A 20,602-nucleotide genomic window follows, 5' to 3' on the forward strand; every position below is an offset into this window, starting at 1 on the left:
GGAACATGTCATATTCTTGTTTGTTTTGCAGGCAAGAATAGGCATTTCTAACAAAGGACAGGGCGTGCTGATCCACAAAATGTTGAACACAAACGGCCGGTATCCATGTTTTGTAGATCCGCAATTTGGTCGTGTGAATGCCCCCTAATTAATTGACATGTACAGTACAGACCAAAAGTTTGGACACACCTTCTCATTCAAAGAGTTTTCTTTATTTTCATGACTATGAAAATTGTAGATTCACACTGAAGGCATCAAAACTATGAATTAACACATGTGGAATTATATACATAACAAAAAAGTGTGAAACAACTGAAATTATGTCATATTCTAGGTTCTTCAAAGTAGCCACCTTTTGCTTTGATTACTGCTTTGCACACTCTTGGCATTCTCTTGATGAGCTTCAAGAGGTAGTCACCTGAAATGGTTTTCACTTCACAGGTGTGCCCTGTCAGGTTTAATAAGTGGGATTTCTTGCCTTATAAATGGGGTTGGGACCATCAGTTGCGTTGTGGAGAAGTCAGGTGGATACACAGCTGATAGTCCTACTGAATAGACTGTTAGAATTTGTATTATGGCAAGAAAAAAGCAGCTAAGTAAAGAAAAACGAGTGGCCATCATTACTTTAAGAAATGAAGGTCAGTCAGTCCGAAAAATTGGGAAAACTTTGAAAGTGTCCCCAAGTGCAGTCACAAAAACCATCAAGCGCTACAAAGAAACTGGCTCACATGCGGACCGCCCCAGGAACGGAAGACCAAGAGTCACCTCTGCTGCGGAGGATAAGTTCATCCGAGTCACCAGCCTCAGAAATCGCAGGTTAACAGCAGCTCAGATTAGACACCAGGTCAATGTCACACAGAGTTCTAGCAGCAGAGACATCTCTAGAACAAGTGTTAAGAGGAGACTGTGTGAATCAGGCCTTCATGGTAGAATATCTGCTAGGAAACCACTGCTAAGGACAGGCAACAAGAAGAAGAGACTTTTTTGGGCTAAAGAACACAAGGAATGGACATTAGACCAGTGGAAATCTGTGCTTTGGTCTGATGAGTCCAAATTTGAGATCTTTGCTTCCAACCACCGTGTCTTTGTGCGACGCAGAAAAGGTGAACGGATGGACTCTATATGCCTGGTTCCCACCGTGAAGCATGGAGGAGGAGGTGTGACGGTGTGGGGGTGCTTTGCTGGTGACACTGTTGGGGATTTATTCAAAATTGAAGGCATACTGAACCAGCATGGCTACCACAGCATCTTGCAGCAGCATGCTATTCCATCCGGTTTGCGTTTAGTTGGACCATCATTTATTTTTCAACAGGACAATGACCCCAAACACACTTCCAGGCTGTGTAAGGGCTATTTGACCATGAAGGAGAGTGATGGGGTGCTGCGCCAGATGACCTGGCCTCCACAGTCACTGGACCTGAACCCAATTGAGATGGTTTGGGGTGAGCTGGACCGCAGAGTGAAGGCAAAAGGGCCAACAAGTGCTAAGCATCTCTGGGAACTCCTTCAAGACTGTTGGAAGACCATTTCAGGTGACCACCTCTTAAAGCTCATCAAGAGAATGCCAAGAGTGTGCAAAGCAGTAATCAAAGCAAAAGGTGGCTACTTTGAAGAACCTAGAATGACATATTTTCAGTTGTTTCACACTTTTTTGTTATGTATATAATTCCACATGTGTTAATTCATAGTTTTGATGCCTTCAGTGTGAATCTACAATTTTCATAGTCATGAAAATAAAGAAAACTCTTTGAATGAGATGGTGTGTCCAAACTTTTGGTCTGTACTGTACGTTTCCCTGACTCGATATATCTAAGAAAAAGAATTGAGTTAATTTTCTAATTTGTTTGAGTTAAAATTGTTTATAGAGCACCTACGCAGACCCTTATATCTACATATAGTATACCCTTGTAGTCCTTTTTGCATGGTGTTCTGTATGGGTGCCAGTGTATTTTCTCTTTCAAAACCAGTTATGATTGCCAACAATTGGGTACTTGTACAGAGGATTTTAGATAATGTTTGCAATGCTGCAGATATGTGTGTATGTATATGTATGTGTGTGTGTGTGTGTGTGTATATATATATATACACACAGTACAGACCAAAAGTTTGGACACACCTTCTCATTCAAAGAGTTTTCTTTATTTTCATGACTATGAAAATTGTAGATTCACACTGAAGGCATTAAAACTATGAATTAACACATGTGGAATTATATACATAACACAAAAGTGTGAAACAACTGAAAATATGTCATATTCTAGGTTCTTCAAAGTAGCCACCTTTTGCTTTGATTACTGCTTTGCACACTCTTGGCATTCTCTTGATGAGCTTCAAGAGGTAGTCATCTGAAATGGTCTTCCAACAGTCTTGAAGGAGTTCCCAGAGATGCTTAGCACTTGTTGGCCCTTTTGCCTTCACTCTGCGGTCCAGCTCACCCCACACCATCTCGATTGGGTTCAGGTCCGGTGACTGTGGAGGCCAGGTCATCTGGCGCAGCACCCCATCACTCTCCTTCATGGTCAAATAGCCCTTACACAGCCTGGAGGTGTGTTTGGGGCCATTGTCCTGTTGAAAAATAAATGATGGTCCAACTAAACGCAAACCGGAAGGAATAGCATGCTGCTGCAAGATGCTGTGGTAGCCATGCTGGTTCAGTATGCCTTCAATTTTGAATAACTCCCCAACAGTGTCACCAGCAAAGCACCCCCACACCATCACACCTCCTCCTCCATGCTTCACGGTGGGAACCAGGCATGTAGAGTCCACCCGTTCACCTTTTCTGCGTCGCACAAAAACACGGTGGTTGGAATCAAAGATCTCAAATTTGGACTCATCGGACCAAAGCACAGATTTCCACTGGTCTAATGTCCATTCCTTGTGTTCTTTAGCCCAAACAAGTCTCTTCTGCTTGTTGCCTGTCCTTAGCAGTGGTTTCCTAGCAGATATTCTACCATGAAGACCTGATTCACACAGTCTCCTCTTAACACTTGTTCTAGAGATGTGTCTGCTGCTAGAACTCTGTGTGGCATTGACCTGGTCTCTAATCTGAGCTGCTGTTAACCTGCGATTTCTGAGGCTGGTGACTCTGATGAACTTATCCTCCGCAGCAGAAGTGACTCTTGGTCTTCCTTTCCTGGGGCAGTCCGCATGTGAGCCAGTTTCTTTGTAGCGCTTGATGGTTTTTGTGACTGCACTTGGGGACACTTTCAAAGTTTTCCCAATTTTTCAAACTGACTGACCTTCATTTCTTAAAGTAATGATGGCCACTCGTTTTTCTTTACTTAGCTGCTTTTTTCTTGCCATAATACAAATTCTAACAGTCTATTCAGTAGGACTATCAGCTCTATATCCACCTGATTTCTCCACAACGCAACTGATGGTCCCAACCCCATTTATAAGGCAAGAAATCCCACTTATTAAACCTGACAGGGCACACCTGTGAAGTGAAAACCATTTCAGGTGACTACCTCTTGAAGCTCATCAAGAGAATGCCAAGAGTGTGCAAAGCAGTAATCAAAGCAAAAGGTTGCTACTTTGAAGAACCTAGAATATATCATATTTTCAGTTGTTTCACACTTTTTTGTTATGTATATAATTCCACATGTGTTAATTAATAGTTTTGATGCCTTCAGTGTGAATCTACAATTTTCATAGTCATGAAAATAAAGAAAACTCTTTGAATGAGAAGGTGTGTCCAAACTTTTGGTCTGTACTGTGTGTGTATATATATATATATATATATATATATATATATATATATATATATATATACAGTGAGGAACAGAAGCATTTGAACACCCTGCGGTTTTGCAAGTTCTCCCACTTAGAAATCATGGAGGGGTCTGAAATTCACATTGTAGGTGCATTCCCACTCTCAGAGACAGAATAAAAAATAAAAAGAGGTCCTACCATAAAGGTCAAGATATGTAAAAGCATCAATGTACTGTCAAGACTAAATGAGCACCACTGACTGTCTTAGAACTCTAGGAAATTGTGACTCGTTGTCAAGAGCGGAATTTTTTTTGTTTTTAACCCATTGTCTTAATAACCAGATAAACTCCTCAAACCTCTTAGCCTTAATCCCCAGCAATACGTTCATTGTTTTGTCTTATTCAACTTTAGTCACTATGATAACTACTTTTCCTGAGGATTCTTGACATTTGGCAATTTTCCATTCTCTGTGAAGGTGCTCATTAGACAAAGTACAGTTAATATAATGAGACGCAGGTTTTCAAGTAATGAGAAGGAAAATTCAAGACTCAGGCTTGTCTGACCGGCACTAATTAATTTGTTTTAATTATTGACATCTGTTCAGCCTTATCTTTTGTTGGGAAATGCAGAGCAATTACAGGCAGATAATGTCTCGCAGTATATAGTATGTACGTGGTAATATTTCAGAGGCATACGGTAAATGTATGCAGAGGCATGAATGGAGCAGCGGACCCATAAGAGAAATACAGATAGGATGGTCCGTAGGTGCTGCCTCATAGCTAAAGGACAGACAGCATGACCATGTATATGCCACTTGTTAAGTAATAATGGTGTGATTGTGGATAGGAGGGGCTCTGTGTGTAAGGAGTATCAGACCTTTCCAGGTCCAGGGTCTTTTTGGCCCATATACATGTGGTCTAAGGAAACTGGAAAGAGCAATAGCTTTACTGTTCACACTTGAGGCATCAAGCTTAGCAGCTACAACAGTCTCACAAGAGTCAAACTTACTTTCCTTTGTTGTGCATTACGCCCAACTTTTTAGAGCATCATCACTGCGGCTGGAAAGTTGGGTGTAATGGCTCCTCCGGCTTGGCAGCATTGAAGATGACTCTAGTTGCTTTACAGGCCAAGCACGCAATCCTTGCAGGACACCACCATACAAACTGCTGTTGTGAGGTTGTGGTATCTCCTTCCTTGCAACTCACTGCACACACTCTGCATTGTCCTTTTATTTTATAAGCTGCAATATCTCTTGCTCCTTCTGATACACAACTGCAGCATTTATTAGCAGGCTGGCTGGTCTATATATTGCAGACCAGATTTTTCCACAGGTCTCTTACTGCTTTAGGGCCCATGCGCACAACACCATATGTATTTTGCGGTCTGCAAAACAGGGATCCGCAAAAAAAAAAAACGGATGGCATCTGTGCGACATCCGTATTGCATCTTTTTTTTTTTTTTTGTAGATCCAATGTATCAATGACTGTCCTTGTCTGCAAAACACAATTTTTATGCGGAACAGACATGCGGACATACAGAAACGGAATGCACACGGAGTCATTTCCGTTTTTTGCAGGCTTGTTAAAGTGAATGGTTCTGTATGCGGACCTGTAAAAAAACGGAACTGAAACGGGGAAAAAAATAAGTGTGTGTGTGTATGAGCCCATAGGGTAAAAGAGCTAGGAAGTGCAAGTCGGTAGTCCTGGCACTAGCTTTGAGGTGACGCAACCTTTTGGCTAGTGGCAGTTACCTCCACTTGCTAGCTGTCTAACATGCAGGAGCTTTGCTGGCTCTGTTTCTAGCAGCAGCCTCTTCCATCTCTCTCTGTTCTGCTTCTGGCATACACTGATAGCAAGACTCTGCCAGCCTCTCCCTATGCGGGCTTTGGTAGAAAGCTCACTAGATGGGGAATGCCAGCGACATGCTTTGTATGCTGACCTGTGATTTTGTACAGTGCAAAGCACATTAACACACGATATTACCACTGTAAACAGTGCAATTCACAATATAACAAAATGCAATACCGATCAATATCCTGCCCTAGGTAGATGACTCCCAGAGTCCATATGCAGTTACAGCCTTCTTGTGACATCAGCACACAGCAACTACACATTTCAACCATGAACTTAATATACAGGGCATTTTAACTCACAATAGTGCATGTCATAAGGCATATCACAAGGCATAAGAAACATGGTGCAGGTTACATTGCACACCTAAAGGGGTTGTCCCCACAAAAATATTCTACAATTTTTAAACCAGCACCTGGATTTGAATACTTTTTCGCTGAGTTATTCACTGAAATCTATTTGTCTAGCGCCACCTTTGTCCAGCTCACTGAGATGGAAGCATATGCTCATTTCCATCCTTCAACTGCCACCAGCTGCAGCAGATAGGTCATGCCCCCTAAGAAAGGACAATCCGCTGGGGTTGCCAACTTGAAATATAGAAGAATGAAGAGCTGTACTTGGCTATCTCCTGCGGTCCCATAGAGATGAATGGAGTGGCAGTGAGACCCAACCTGGATTCTTGTGATCATTGGGAGACCCAGCAGTAGGACCCCCACGATCTAATAATTATATCCTATTCTGTGGATAGGGGATAGCTAGAAATAAGTCTGCACTGAATAGTAGCGGCTTATGTCTTTACATTATACCTCACAGACTAAAGCCAAAATGGCTCCTATTCTCCTGTATTTCCTCTAGTGGAATGGGTGCGGATCTGAGAAAGCAGATCATGTACAAGAGCTGAGTGGATATATTTCTTACACAATGGCCATTCAATGCAGGAAGAAAGAGAATGAACAAATCCGGTCTGGTCGCAGCAATGAAAGCTGACCTGATAGTTTCTCAAATAACATGTGTATAGCTATTTTTAACATATGTCGTTTGCCGCAGGTCAAGGTCATATTTAGCATCTCCATTATTTGTCTCCTATTGCAGGGTTTGCTTCACGTCGTGATTCACATAAGATTGCACCGGATGCATTTAACCATTTGTGTTTCAATTCATGCCTGTCTATTTGGCTGGCCGCACTGCATACAGTTCCCATCCTATGCCCTTGAACTGAATTAATATCATGGTGCATGTCCGTAAATTCTGATATTCTGGTGAAGAGATGCCACCCTTAGGGCCACGGCTACCCTGCCATCTTGTGCACACATTGCCCATTCTGATGTTACTGCCACCGCAGGACATAGACACTTTAGCCCTATGGGACCCGGAAATTCTGGGGAAAGTTGGTTGACATGTTAGAGGGGTTGTCAGAAAGAAAAACTTTTTCAGGCCATTTGGGATGGTTGGGCTGCTAAAAAGAAGTTACCTTTCCAATGGATCTCAGTTCCAGCACCATGGCTCCTGTCTCTGCTGCTTCAGGTCCCCACTGGACTGGAAGTGTGACAGGCCACGTACATGCATGTCACCACTGACAAACAAGCAGTTGCCTTGACCACTGATCTTGTTGCCCCACTGTGGAGTAATTGCTAATTAAGTAATCAGGCCTGGCTGTATAACCCAACTTTCCCATAATTCTTTGGAGGTTTCATACTGCATATTTTTTTCTAAATGAGGCAATATGTTAGTGTTTTTTGTTAGGATCAAAACATTATTTTGGATTTTTTTTTTAAATCTCCACATACGCTGGGTATGGCACATTTTCAGTCTCCTCTATAGAGAAAATAACTTCTGGGGGAAAAAGGTATTGTGTGACTACTAAAGTCAACCCCAAAAATGCGTGTGCTGTCTTATCCTGTAAATATTCTGTGATTTTAATCTTGGCTTTCTCCTGACCACTTCTTCTGGATTTACCCTTGACTCATTGCTGGTTACCTGACTCCTGGACTGCTCATTGGATTTGCTTCTATTTTGCCCTATTGTACTTGATAAACTTGTTGATCCTTTACATTATACGTTTCGTTCTGTTAGTTAACAACTACTCTCTGGAGATAACCTGGGGATTAAAGGTTATGGACACCATTGGGGACAATTTTTTTAGTTATATAATTGCATTACCTTTCACTAAAAAGACTTGCAGTCAACTCTGGTTAGTAGAGTCTAAGGACTTCAACAGGTTTTCACCAGAGCCTGCTATGAAGCAGGATAGACTTTGCTACTTTTAAAGGCTATGGACACTTTTGGGGGCAATATTTCATCATTGCATTCTACTCATTTGGGCCAAAAATCATTTATTTCAATAGTTTTTTTAGTTTAAAACAATTTCATAGTTTTTCCTGTACAGCCTTCATGTTTAGTGCATCTGCAGACTTTTGATTCTCTTTCTCAGTAAACCAGTCCGAGATCTGCTCAACCTGTACTTCCTTAGCCGCTCATGCACAGTTATCATAGCTAATTTAGCTTAAATCAGTGGTTATGAGCTGTCGGGAGTTTAGAGCTTCAACTCTATGATGGATTCAGTGTGAAGTAGAAGGCAATAGTCTACAGATGCACCAAAACTGAAAGCTGTAGGGGAAAACCTGGTGAACATTTGGTAATAAAAACAATTGAATAAAATGATTTTAGTCCAGAATGAGTGGAATGCAGTGATTAAAACCAAAGGTGTCCATAGCCTTTAGCAGCAGCCAGATCTATCCTGCTTCACATCAGGCTCTGGTGACTACCTGTTGAAGCCCATAGACTACTAACCAAAGTGGCCTGCATAAAGTCTCACTATAGAAACCTTTTTGGAGGACGGGTACATTACAAGGACAAATTGGGGTTGGAATAATATTTTTAATAAGGAGCAGATTCTCTTTCAAATACTAATCATTTCTTGGCAATGGTCATTTACATTATTATTATTTTCTTCCTGTCATGGAATGAGGGACAAGGAAAGCTGAATGATCGGCCTACATTTCTGCTGCTTTAAATTAAGGTTTGAATTATTTCTGTAAATTGCCCCATTTTGAATCCATTGTGTCTGGGGGCCAGAGCAGTAGTAGCTTTTGAATATATAAAATATTGCATAAAAATGCTCTAAGCAAATGTTTAAAAGGACGGAAACATCACTAATTAAGTCTTCTCAAAATATCCTGCAGCTGCGTTTAATGGAAGTTTCCAACAAATTATTCTAATCCTCTCTTACATATTTAACAAAAAAGTATTGTATGAGAATCCAAAAATTAGCTTAAAGGGACAGAGCGCTGGAAAAGTCACTGTTGATTCCATGTGGCACATTTGAACTTTTTACAGAATACATTTCTTCTGCAGAGATACTGTAAACCTGGAGCACCTGGTTGTGATTCACTGATGTTTATGAGCCCAGGGGGAACAGATAGACATGAAATAGACCTTGCATGTAATGGAAACATTGGAGCTCCCGCAGCCAGGAAAAACATATGTCCCGTGATTATAAGGATTCCTGCCACTTCAAAGTTCTTATGTCACCAGAAAGGACAGAAGCTGTTCTCAGTCATGCTAGTTCCTCAAAAAAGAAAACATAGTAGACGAATGACCGTCACTAACAGCTAGAGTCAGTTAATAAAAGAGTACCAACCATGACTGTAATAAGTTTGTAGAGTGGGGAAATTGGACAAATACTCTTGTGGTCCCCATCATCTAAGGGCCCTGTTGCTTGGGAAACTGGGGCCCGAGGACTGTAATCTGTTTACTTCCAAAGGGTGAAAATGTCTGATCGCATTGGTGTGTGGACATTTTTAAGAGAAACAAATCCACGTGCATTTCACATGAATTTGCAAAGCAGTATTTCTCACACTGTTTTATACCTACTGAAGACTAGGAAGTGCTGTGGTCGGCTGCCCCTGTTCATCATTTCCATTTGCTGCAGATGTCCCTGCTCCAACCCCTTCTAGGTTTCTAGGGTATTCCACCAATTGAATATTACTTACCCCCACTTGCTAGCTAACTACCACGCTCTGTGGCTGGGCCTCTCTATTCCAGCAGCTGTGGTGTTCGCTGTGTACTACATGTGGTTCAGACCGCTGCTGCAGGTATATGACCACAAGGTCCTCTCAGCATTTCTACTTATTAACTACCAGAACATGTGGAAGTGTCCTAGGTGTAACCATTACACTGACTGACCTCTGACTCAGTCCAGCTTTGTGGCGTATGTCATGCTTTATATGCCAACATTATACAGTGCAGTTTCTCAGTATATGCAGTGTATTACTCATAAACTACAGTGTGGTCTACATACATTACATTACAGAGTATATGATTCACATAGGCCTTATCCTGTGACGTCACCACTTGCACTATACATCTTACACATGTGGTGCATACATTAGTGTCACACCGACCTCTCATGTATACATCAAGTAGTATATCACATAAGTATCACATTATTGGTGTTTTCCAGTCACTTCACAGTCCAACAGTTCCACCTGGATAGTATTGTCACCATAACAGGGTCAACAGTAACCCATATCATTCGATAATAACTGTACAAGGATACTTTATCTTCTAAGTGGGTTTAGAGCATTTTCATCCCTCTTGCGTGTAGGTTGATTAAGGCCTTATGCACACGGCTGTTGCCGGTCATGGCCCGTATTGCGGCATGTGCGCACCGCATCACGGAAGGTGCGATGCGGAAAGGGTCCCTAGTAATTCCGTGGGGTGCCGCACCCCAAAAAAATAAAACTTGTTCTATTTTTTTGCGGTGCAGACAGATCACAGACCCATTCAAGTTGAATGGGTCTGGATCCATCGCAGCAGCCGCATGGCATAAGCATTTAGAAATTACACCAAATAACACATATCCATGGGCTCTGCCTCCAAACGATCCTCATAAGAACCCTATGTCTACCACTGACAACCCTAACCCTAAAGGCTAGCTCACTTTTTTTGGTGCTGATTTTGGCATGTTTCTGCCTCAACATCCCCTCCAAAAACTCCTCAAAACATTCTCCCTTTCATTTCAATGGGAATCGGCACTATCTTAGGGCAAAATCTGCTCTGAATCTCCCATTGAAATTATTGGGAAGTGTCAAGATACCGCTCCATTCATGTCTGCATATTTTTGTGCATTTTCTGTTCACCATGAGCTGAAAATGCAGTTTTGTACCGAAATAAACACCCATTGGTTAAAAACACGCATAAAAAAATAAATAAAGAAACGTGTGGGAAAAAAAAAGTTCAAAAAAAAATGTGCAGCTTCCAAATTCTGTTTTGTAGATGGATTTTCAAAATCCAGGCCCCAGAAAATGCAACTTCAAATGCTACTTTTCACCACCACCTGTCTGTGTCCCGTGGTCTGAACCCCTCATCGGGAGCCCATACTCCCTAAGCTTTACCGCTCATCTCAGAGTTATATCTCCCATCTTGTGGGCCATCTGTCCTGCTGCACATCTACCCGTGTGTAAAGTTCTGCAATTCTTTTACTGCCTTTTAAATATTAATATTACATTTCATGTCTTCCCTTTCTAATTGAATCCCCCGTGTTTTTAATTATGGAAGCCAGCACCTACATGTTGTTTTCATAAGTTTTCTTCTCCCATGTAGCGAATCTTCAACGAATGCTTAAATTTTAATACATAAATGCAACTAAAGTAATGTCTGCCAGCAAACCGGAAACTGGGCGTCTTTTTGCTTCTGTTGTATCAGGAGATCGAAGGAACGTGGTGAGAGAAAGCGAGCAGCACAGATTGTCACAGCCATACCATGCAAGGAGCACGGTCTAAATCTATAAAAATGCCCTGGAGAAGGCTGGAGTTTTGGCAAACATTTCCAGCTTGACTCATTTTGCTGTTATCAGAGCCACATGTCCAATGTTTAGATGTTCTGAAGTTTACTGATGAAAGCATTTTACGTCTCCGATAATCCAGCACTGTTAGGAAAAGAAAGTGTCAAATTATCAAATGTTCTGGATTATTGGATTTTTATTTCCATTTCCTATATTCCGATCACTATTGCAAGATGGTGCTTATTATACTAGTTGTCACTTCTTGACCCCAGGAGAAGATTATCAAGAGTAGAACCATTGCCAAGAAATAATTGCAAAGGGTTCTTACAAGGATATTTTATTTTGCTTCAATGCATCAAATATAAAAATGAAACAAGATGTCTAAAATATCCTATTTTCTGCATAAAGTTCCTAAAATGACACTATGTAGTCTGGGCCTGCAGCCTTGTGTTTATCCTCTTTCATCTACTATCTGTAGATAAGCAAGAAAAATGGACAAAGGGTATGGAGTTATCTTTCCATGGAGACACACAGGTCTGCATAGGAGCTGTGGGCACAAAATGGTAGTAGACTTTTGAAGGGCATCAATCAGCAGATTTGTACCTGGGAAACCGTCTGACCTGTTGGATATGCGCTTGAAAGCTGAAGACGTCTGTGTTGGTCCCATGTTCATGTGCCCACATTGATGAGAAGCAAAGTTGTTTTTTTTTCTTGTTTTTAATAAACTTTTATTCTAATCAGGATGCACATAAAAATGAAGTTTTAAAATATGCAAATGAGCCTCTATGAACACAGGGGGCGTTGCCATTTCACCTAGAGGCTCAGCTCTCTCTGCAACTACCATCCCCTCTGTACTTTGACAGGGCCAGGCAATGTAAATGTGATCACACCTGGCCCTGTTAATCTCCAAAAGTGCAGAGGGCGTGGCAGTTGCAGAGAGAGCAGAGCCTCTAGGTGTAATGGCAACTCCCCTGTTGGTCCTAGAGGCTCATTTGCAGATATTAAAACTTCATTTCTCTTAGCAATGTGGGCACATTGTCACGGCCATGGCCATGGTCGTGACTCCTGAACCACTTGCTGTTGCCTGCGGTTTTGGTTGCTCGTTCAATCACAGGTGAGGGCCGCTAGTTTTTTGCCTCACTTGTGGTTGCCGCTGGCAACATTTGGTATGTGGCAGTAGAGCAGCTGGAGCTGGTTGCTAGGCTGCTCGCTGTCATAGCAGGCGGTTGTCTCTGGCAACTTGTGTGATTGGTGTGCACTTCCCATGTTTGGTGTGCACGGGGTTGTTTGTGTGTTCACTTCCCCTTTAAGTTGCTGTCTTCCCTTGTCTGGTGTGTGAAGGGTTAATTCCCTTCCTAGGCTGTGAGCACTGGGTGTGTCCGCGTGGGTGTGGCCACTTTGGGCTATAAAGCCTTGTTGGAGATCAGAAGCTGAGGGGTGCTTCAGCCATTCTTTGCTGGAGACACCCTCCTGGTATTTCCATATGCCAGTGGGGGCCACCCTTGTGGTCATAAACAAATTGTGATTCTTAGGTTATGTTGATGTCCACTTGATGTTTTCCTTTGTTATGTTATGCACCTATGGATCTGGGTTCCTGTGTGTTTGTGTGTGTGCTGTGTCCATTGGTGTTTGGGTGTGGACACTAGCTTGTATTGCACGGGATCCAGTCAGTGTGTCTGTGGCAGGTAGGTGTGGAAGTGCTTTTCATCCTCCTGCCATATCCATGGGTTGTTCATGTTCCTATCCCCTTGCAGCTTGGCCACTTTAGACTCCTGTTTCTCTGTGTCCAGGAGGAACGGGCTGTCTACTCAGCTCCTAGCTCAGGGATCTGCGGAGGGTGAGTAGGGATCCGAGGTTCCTGAGCATGAGCCCTCCTACCTTCAGGGTTGGCTCATATGGTTAGGAGTCAGGGTCAGATTAGGGACGCGATAGGAGGTGACCTGCTCCCTAATTCGTCGTCCTGCTCCCTAATTCCAGTCGTCCTGGCCAAGCAGCGCTTAACATCTTCCGGCATCGCACGGCTGAGGGTTTTCCCCATCCTCAGCCGTGACACACGTATGAACATGGGACCAACACAGATGCCTTTAGCTGCCAGGCGCACATGTAACAGGTCAGCCAGTGTCATAGGTACAAACCTGCTGACAGATGTCCTTTAAGGGAGGCTGTTTGCAAAGTTGCTTTAATTTTATTTTAGATGCTGTGGAATAAAGAAATGGTGTCACAAGTTTACACATCCTCGGGTTATTTTACATCCTCAGCAAATGGGAGGAATATAATTGATATAACGTGAACCTTAGATGTTGTATGTTACTAACACATCTTCTCCGCCATTCAGGTTGCATCATTACAGTGTCTGGCCGTATGACGTTCACTAGTAACAAGTCCATGGAGATTGAGGTGTTTGTGGATGCAGACACATTAGTTGGTGACACCCAGGAGCAATACAGAGCAGTCAGCGCCTTCTTCACTTATGTCTCTCTCAGCAAAGATGCCAAACCTCTCCCTGTTCCACAGCTTGTGGTGAGTACTATCTGTTTTGTGCCAGTTATCCTCTATGCTGAGTTATCAAAAATTATTTCAGCCATTTCAGATATCTAGACCCACACTTAGGCCTCATGCACACGGCCGTTCGTTTGGTCCGCATCCGATGGCATGCGGAACGCACATGGACGCCATCCGTGTTTTGCTGATCTGCGATTTGCGGACAGCAAAACACACAACAGTCGTGTGCATGAGGCCTTACTGTACTAAGCTTGTCACTTTCGAGACATTGTTTGCAAACTTTTGGCACCTCTCATTTTAGACACTTTATTATTCAGCTGCACCAAGAAGAATGACCCAACAGTCTCAAGTTTCACAGTTTTAAACAAGAATGTGGGTCTGATCAGTTTTTGCCTATTTTATAGATGCATTTATGAAGCTGAAATCCACGTTGCTGGCGTAAAAAAGTGGCTCAGATTGGATCTATTTAGAGTTGATCTAACGCTTTTGGTGGACAGATTTTCAGAACATGTGGATACATTTTGGGGGCATGTGTACAGATTTTTGCCATAAGCTAAAGCAACAAATAGACATTAAGAACTAGACTAAATAGTTTAAAAATGCACCAGATTCAACCACAAATAAATTTGGCGCAGTTTGTCTGTTTACTCTCTTTATAAATTACAGAGGGTTAGTAACTCTGGGCCAATATGTGTTCCACGAATTATGACCCAGGTTTCCTAGATTTCTGATTAGCAAATCTATATATCCCCATGCTCTTTTAAAAGCCAGGAAAGTTTTCGTAGACTCCCTGAAGAGTAGGCTTATCGAATTAACAAACCCTGGTCCCTGCTGATGTCAGTATACTACCAGTGGTGTCATGACCACTGAGGGGCACTGTGGCTGGCACATTAAAGGGGTACTGTACATAGCACTTATTTATGAGACATTGGCTCTGGCACTATTTGGGAGACATGTTAGCTGTCATTGTTGTGGGACCACTGTGACTGTCACTATTATGGAGGCTCTGTGACTGTTTTCAGTTTTGAGGGGATGTTAGTGTTATTGGGGTGCTATACAACAATGGCAAATTTTGCTTCTCCATTCCCAACCTGTGGCACAGGAAGAGCTTCAAGACCCTCATCTATCTATATATCTCATATCTATCTTGATCTACCATCCATCCATCCTGGACCTTGGCTTCAGGATTCCGCCACCTTCTCTGATATGCATTGACAAACAAACACAACACAAAAATACAGGGGACCTGGGGTAACAGGTCGCCCGGTGGTCAAATGAGCGTACACGTCCCCAGGTGGAACGGGAGGCGGACTATATGACCAGTAGGCATAAACGAATAATGAAGACCGTGGCAAGTGCCGTGGTCTAAAACGTGCCAATAAGGCAAAGTAAGGGTAGGTCTTACCGGTGGTGGGCAAGAGGATCGGCAAGTCCAATGTCCTGGAGGAGGTGTTCTGGCGTGTGGATACGTCCTCCAGTTAGCGGTCACTTTGTGCAAGAGGGCCACAGGGAAGAAACTGTCCCTGGTAAAGCCCTACTTGGCCTAATCAGCCCTCAAGTGCCTGCTAACATGGGGTCCGATCCCCGCAAGGGGTGGCCCTGTCCGGAACCTGACCCTGAAAACAATGACCCTATATGTCCCTGTGAGGACAGGGAAAGAGCCCTGTGGGGCTATTTTGGCCTGGGTAGACCAATGATGTGGGGGTATACACTAGTATACTTTATCTCTCCATACTACCCAGGCCAAAATAGCCCCACAGGGCTCTTTCCCTGTCCTCAGAGGGACATATAGGGTCATTGTTTTCAGGGTCAGGTTCCGGACGGGGCCACCCCTTGCGGGGATCGGACCCCGTGTTAGCAGGCACTTGAGGGCTGATTAGGCCAAGTAGGGATTTGCCAGGGACAGTTTCTTCCCTGTGGCCCTCTTGCACAAAGTGACCGCTAACTGGAGGACGTATCCACACGCCAGAACACCTCCTCCAGGACATTGGACTTGCCGGTCCTCTTGCCCACCACCGGTAAGACCTACCCTTACTTTGCCTTATTGGCACGTTTTAGACCACGGCACTTGCCACGGTCTTCATTATTCGTTTATGCCTACTGGTCATATAGTCCGCCTCCCGTTCCACCTGGGGACGTGTACACTCATTTGACCACCGGGCGACCTGTTACCCCAGGTCCCCTGTATTTTTGTGTTGCGTTTCTTTGTCAGGTAGGGGTCTTCTTCCCAGTTGGGATTTATAACTATCCTAATAAAAGTTAGGTTTTAACACGTCACTACCCCTTTCTTTTCCATTCTTGTCAATTAACGAGTAGTTTTTTTGGGGGGTGCCCTAGCACTACCCCCAAGGGACCACCCTTTGCAATTTCTGATATGCATTGGCCTGGGTTGGACTCTCCCTCCAAAGTACCATATGATTGATTACTGAGCCGATCCTGACACAATAATGGGCACCAAAGGTCCAGCAGAAGACCATCTCACTTATATTGGACAATTAACTGTGAATTAATTTGTGTCAACATCAGGGTCAGGAATATACATTGTGTACAACCAGGTGTGGGTTGGCTGTAGAGCTTACAGGGAAATTTCCCGGTGGGCTGATGCCCAGGGGGCCGCCTGAGCCCTCCTTATGGCCGGCCAGTGGAAGTTTTTGGGCATGTATTTTGTGATGGACTGTGGTATTTGGCTTTATTAGGGTTGTATAATGTGCCACAGTATGTTATTGCTGGCCCTGCATTCCATCAATTTGGACCCAACTACAAAACGGGGCCACTTTTAGTATTTTTTCCAGGGCCACTTTAAGTTCCCAGTCCGCCCCTGGGCACTTTGGATATCATTAGTTTAAATGCACTATGGTTGTCACTAGTTATGGAGTCACTGTTCCTGTCACTAATTATGGGGGCCAATTGAGTCACTGTTATGTGTTCAAGGGCATTACGCTGGGGGTGTTTGGTGCATGGCCTATATTTTAAGTGGCAACACTTACATGGGAAAGTTATCTCTCTGAAGTAGTCCTTCAAAAGCAAATAAGTTCATGTCTGGAATTCACCCACATGGGAAATGAAAGGCCAGCCATACTGGTTGTCACCCACCTTTTCCAGGTAAAGCTATGAGACAGCTAAATAGAAAGTGACAGTGAACATTAGCTAAAGAACTTACATTTACCGGTTTAGGCCTCTTTCAGACATGCGCGTCCTGTGCACGCACACACAGCATGATTTCCCGTTATGGACAATGCTCGTTTCGCAGAACTGCAGATCATTATCATGATTTATAATGCTGTGTCTCTCTGCATGACTTTACTTCTACAGAATTATACTGACAGCATTATGTCAGTATAATTCTGTAGAAGTAAGGTCAATCAGAGACACACAGCATTATAATGCCGTATGCTCCTGTGAAACGAGCAGTGTCCTTAACAGGAAATCATGCTCACAAACTGGGCGTGATTTCTACACAGGACACGCTTGTTTCAAAGAGGCTTACTGTTTTTGTTTTGTGAGGGAAGCGCCCTTTAAGGAATTGCTAAATCTTTTTTCCAACTCGAGAGATGTCAGTTGATGTCGTTTGCATTTCATAAACAAGGGCAGATACTTGCTGGGATTATACATGGACTTATATGAAACAGAAGAGCTTACAATGCAAACAGGCTATAAATACACCGCTGCAAGCTTCATTAAAATTCATTCCACATTACCGAGAGTCCCTCAGGCCTGTATAGCAAGGACACATGAAATAAATGCAATAAGTGATCACACTCTCCACCAATGCAATATATGATCAGTGACAAAATAGTGGACATTAGTTCTTTAATATGGTTTTCACTTTAGAAGAGTAATCTAACAATTGAACCATGTCAAGAAATATCTGTACTACTATGATACTAGTAGACTAAAATACTGGCCCCTATGTACATGAATATATAATACTACTTCCCATGTTTTAGAACATAACTACTATAATACTGTCCCAATGTACAAGAATATACCTGCTATAATACTGCTACTATGGACAAGAGTATAACTACTAGAATACTGCTTGCTATGTACAAGAATTTAAGTACTATAATACTGCCTCCTACATACAAGACTATAACTACCATAATACTGCCTACTATGTACAAGAATATAACTAATATAATACTGCCTCCTGTGTACAAGAATATAACTACTGTAATACTGCCTCCTATGTACAATAATATAGCTGCTATAATACTGTCCTTGATGTAAAAGGTTATGACTACTAAAATACTGTTCCCTATGTATACGAATATAATTAGTATAATAATGCTGCCTACGTACAAGAATATACTGGTAACTACTATAAAACTGCTCCTATGAACAGAAATAAGATACTATCCCTATTAAGTAAATTAAGATATTTCACAGGAATTTCCCTTTAAGTTAAATATGTGAGGGGATGTTTTCTTATTTACTGTGATTTTGCATTTGGAAGCATGATTAGACATTGGCTAATGCTTCAATGTCCGTAGAAGGGAGACCGGTTGGCACCTCTAAATAGGACTTAATTATCCATTCATCAAATCTATAACACATACTGTAAAATGCATGCTTTAATCCATTTAAGAAATGTCTAATTAACCTGATAAGAGCCCTGAAAGGCTGACTTCTGTTACACGTACTTCACAAGTATCTGCACACCTCATAAGAATATGCTTTAGATGTAAAGGATTTAAGTAGATATAAGAGGAGAAATGCTTCCTCACCCAAGAAAGTGCTAAAATTAATTAAATCATTACCATAGAGCTCCATCCAGGAAATAAAGAACAAAGACAACTAATACACCCATTATTATCCAAAGTATGGTAACATCATTATTTTTATTTTTTTAACTCGTTTTATTGAAATAGAACAAGAAGAAATAATACATAGTCACAAAGTATATCATCACAGTGTACATGTAGACAAGTGTGAACAATATTCGAGGAGAGATGGCTATCAGATCTGTTAAGATCTTACTTTCCCATAAGCGGCATTCATAGATAAGATATCAGAGAAATTATCATATCCCAAGAATCAAGACTGAAAAAACGAATGCAGTATTAAGCGATACCATGACTCGGGAAATACACTGTTGCGTTCACTAGGCAGTATGCATGTGTGACAGAGTCACGGTTAATGGGGAAGAATACCAAGAACCCCAAATCTTCTCAAATGTTTGGGGGCATTTCATATGGCCATACATTATTTTTTCTAAGGGCAATACTTGGTTGACTAGTGCTTGCCATTGACCTAGCGTGGGTGGCCTATCTGCCATCCACCGAAGCGCAATAGCTTTCCTGGCAAGAAACAAAGTTTCCCTCAAAAAGGTGCATACATATAATGTACGATTTATCGTTCTCCACCACACCTAGAAGACATATCATTGGACAGCAGGGCAGAAAGTGCCAGGACAAAGTGTCCACAACCGCCTTCCAAAAGGACTGAATAAATCTGCAATCCCACAGTACGTGCCAAAAATCTGCGTTGACTTGAGCGCATCTGTGGCATCTGGTGTGGTCAATCCTGCCCATTTTATACAGTCTGGTTAGGGTTAAGTAACTCCCATGGAATATAAAGAGCTGTACCAGTCTATTATTGAGGGAAGGCGAAAATCCCATTGGAGCATTCAACGCCTTGGACCATTCTTCAGCGGTGAGATGAGGTATATATGATATCAAAAGTGAGCTACCCACTGAAGAAGAAGTGAGTCAACCCTCCGAAACACGTATGGTTGGAAGTTGTATACCTATGCACCCAAAGACCCGCTTCTGATATCCATGGATATACGTTAAAGTAGCACCCTACTAAGGAGCAGGAGAATCGCTCTATTGAATGATTTAATCACCATCTTTACCTCCTCCCCTTACTGAGGTCAAGACCGCACCACCGGAGATCGGTGCATTGAACACATGGGATGCCGAACCTTAACCACGTGGGATGCCAGTTACTGCCTTTGGAGAACTACATTTAGCGCAGCCGGGAGGTGAGCTACCTCGGTCGGAGCGGTCTTCAGGAAGGAGGTAATAGAAAACCAGATACCGGCTGCTGCGTGGGACACCACGCTGTAGCGGCATCATATGATAATATCACCCATTTTTATAAAAGGACTTTGCATATGCTTAACGTTCAATGACTATGGACACAGTGCTGTAGTTAAATGGACACATATGCTGCTAGCGGTTTAAAATAAGGTCATATAGACTGTTCTATGGATTTTTACAGCCAGTATATATCAAAGTAAAATTACCAGCATATGGTTAATATATACCATATGTATGAACACATTACCGTGATTTAAAGAGACAGTGTCACATAGAGGACCAAAAGTGACAACAGTACAGCTATATATCAACTGGTGAAAACAATTTCACATTCATCCGGGTTGTACTACTCGCCCCGGAGAATGCATTGATACAATCACAACATCTGTGACATCTTAAAGGGACATCATCATCCCAATAGCAACCACCTATAAAGGGGAGCCATCTGTGTAAATTCTTTGAGACATACGCCTGCATGCTATTGCTCCCACTTTTTAGGTTGCAGGACTTTTTCTCATGTGGACTGCACCTTATTGGCCTGAACAATTGTTATCACTATATGTACCTACATTTTAACTCATTGTTTTAACATAGTTTTTTTTTATAGTTTTCACAGTGTCAAATAAGTTTTAAGTGTTCACAATTTTTATATATCTTCCTCGTGTGGTTTCAGATGTTGAGTGCATGTCCCTATGACTTCATGTTCTGGG

At 42.4% G+C, this 20,602-nt stretch overlaps 1 protein-coding gene across 5 annotated transcripts in view; it reads left to right on the forward strand.

Moving 5' to 3' along the window:
• ACOT7 (acyl-CoA thioesterase 7) overlaps positions 1 to 20,602 on the forward strand; it is a 231,725-nt gene that overhangs the window by 181,256 nt on the left and 29,867 nt on the right. For all 5 annotated transcript variants that reach the window (XM_044282138.1, XM_044282142.1, XM_044282140.1 and 2 more), the window contains one exon: positions 13,682 to 13,866. In XM_044282138.1, coding sequence (XP_044138073.1) covers positions 13,682 to 13,866 — 185 coding nt within the window. The remainder of the gene's footprint in view (positions 1 to 13,681; positions 13,867 to 20,602) is intronic.

The sequence above is a fragment of the Bufo gargarizans genome, chromosome 2 (assembly GCF_014858855.1).
Source record: "Bufo gargarizans isolate SCDJY-AF-19 chromosome 2, ASM1485885v1, whole genome shotgun sequence".
In the NCBI taxonomy this organism is placed as follows: domain Eukaryota; kingdom Metazoa; phylum Chordata; class Amphibia; order Anura; family Bufonidae; genus Bufo; species Bufo gargarizans.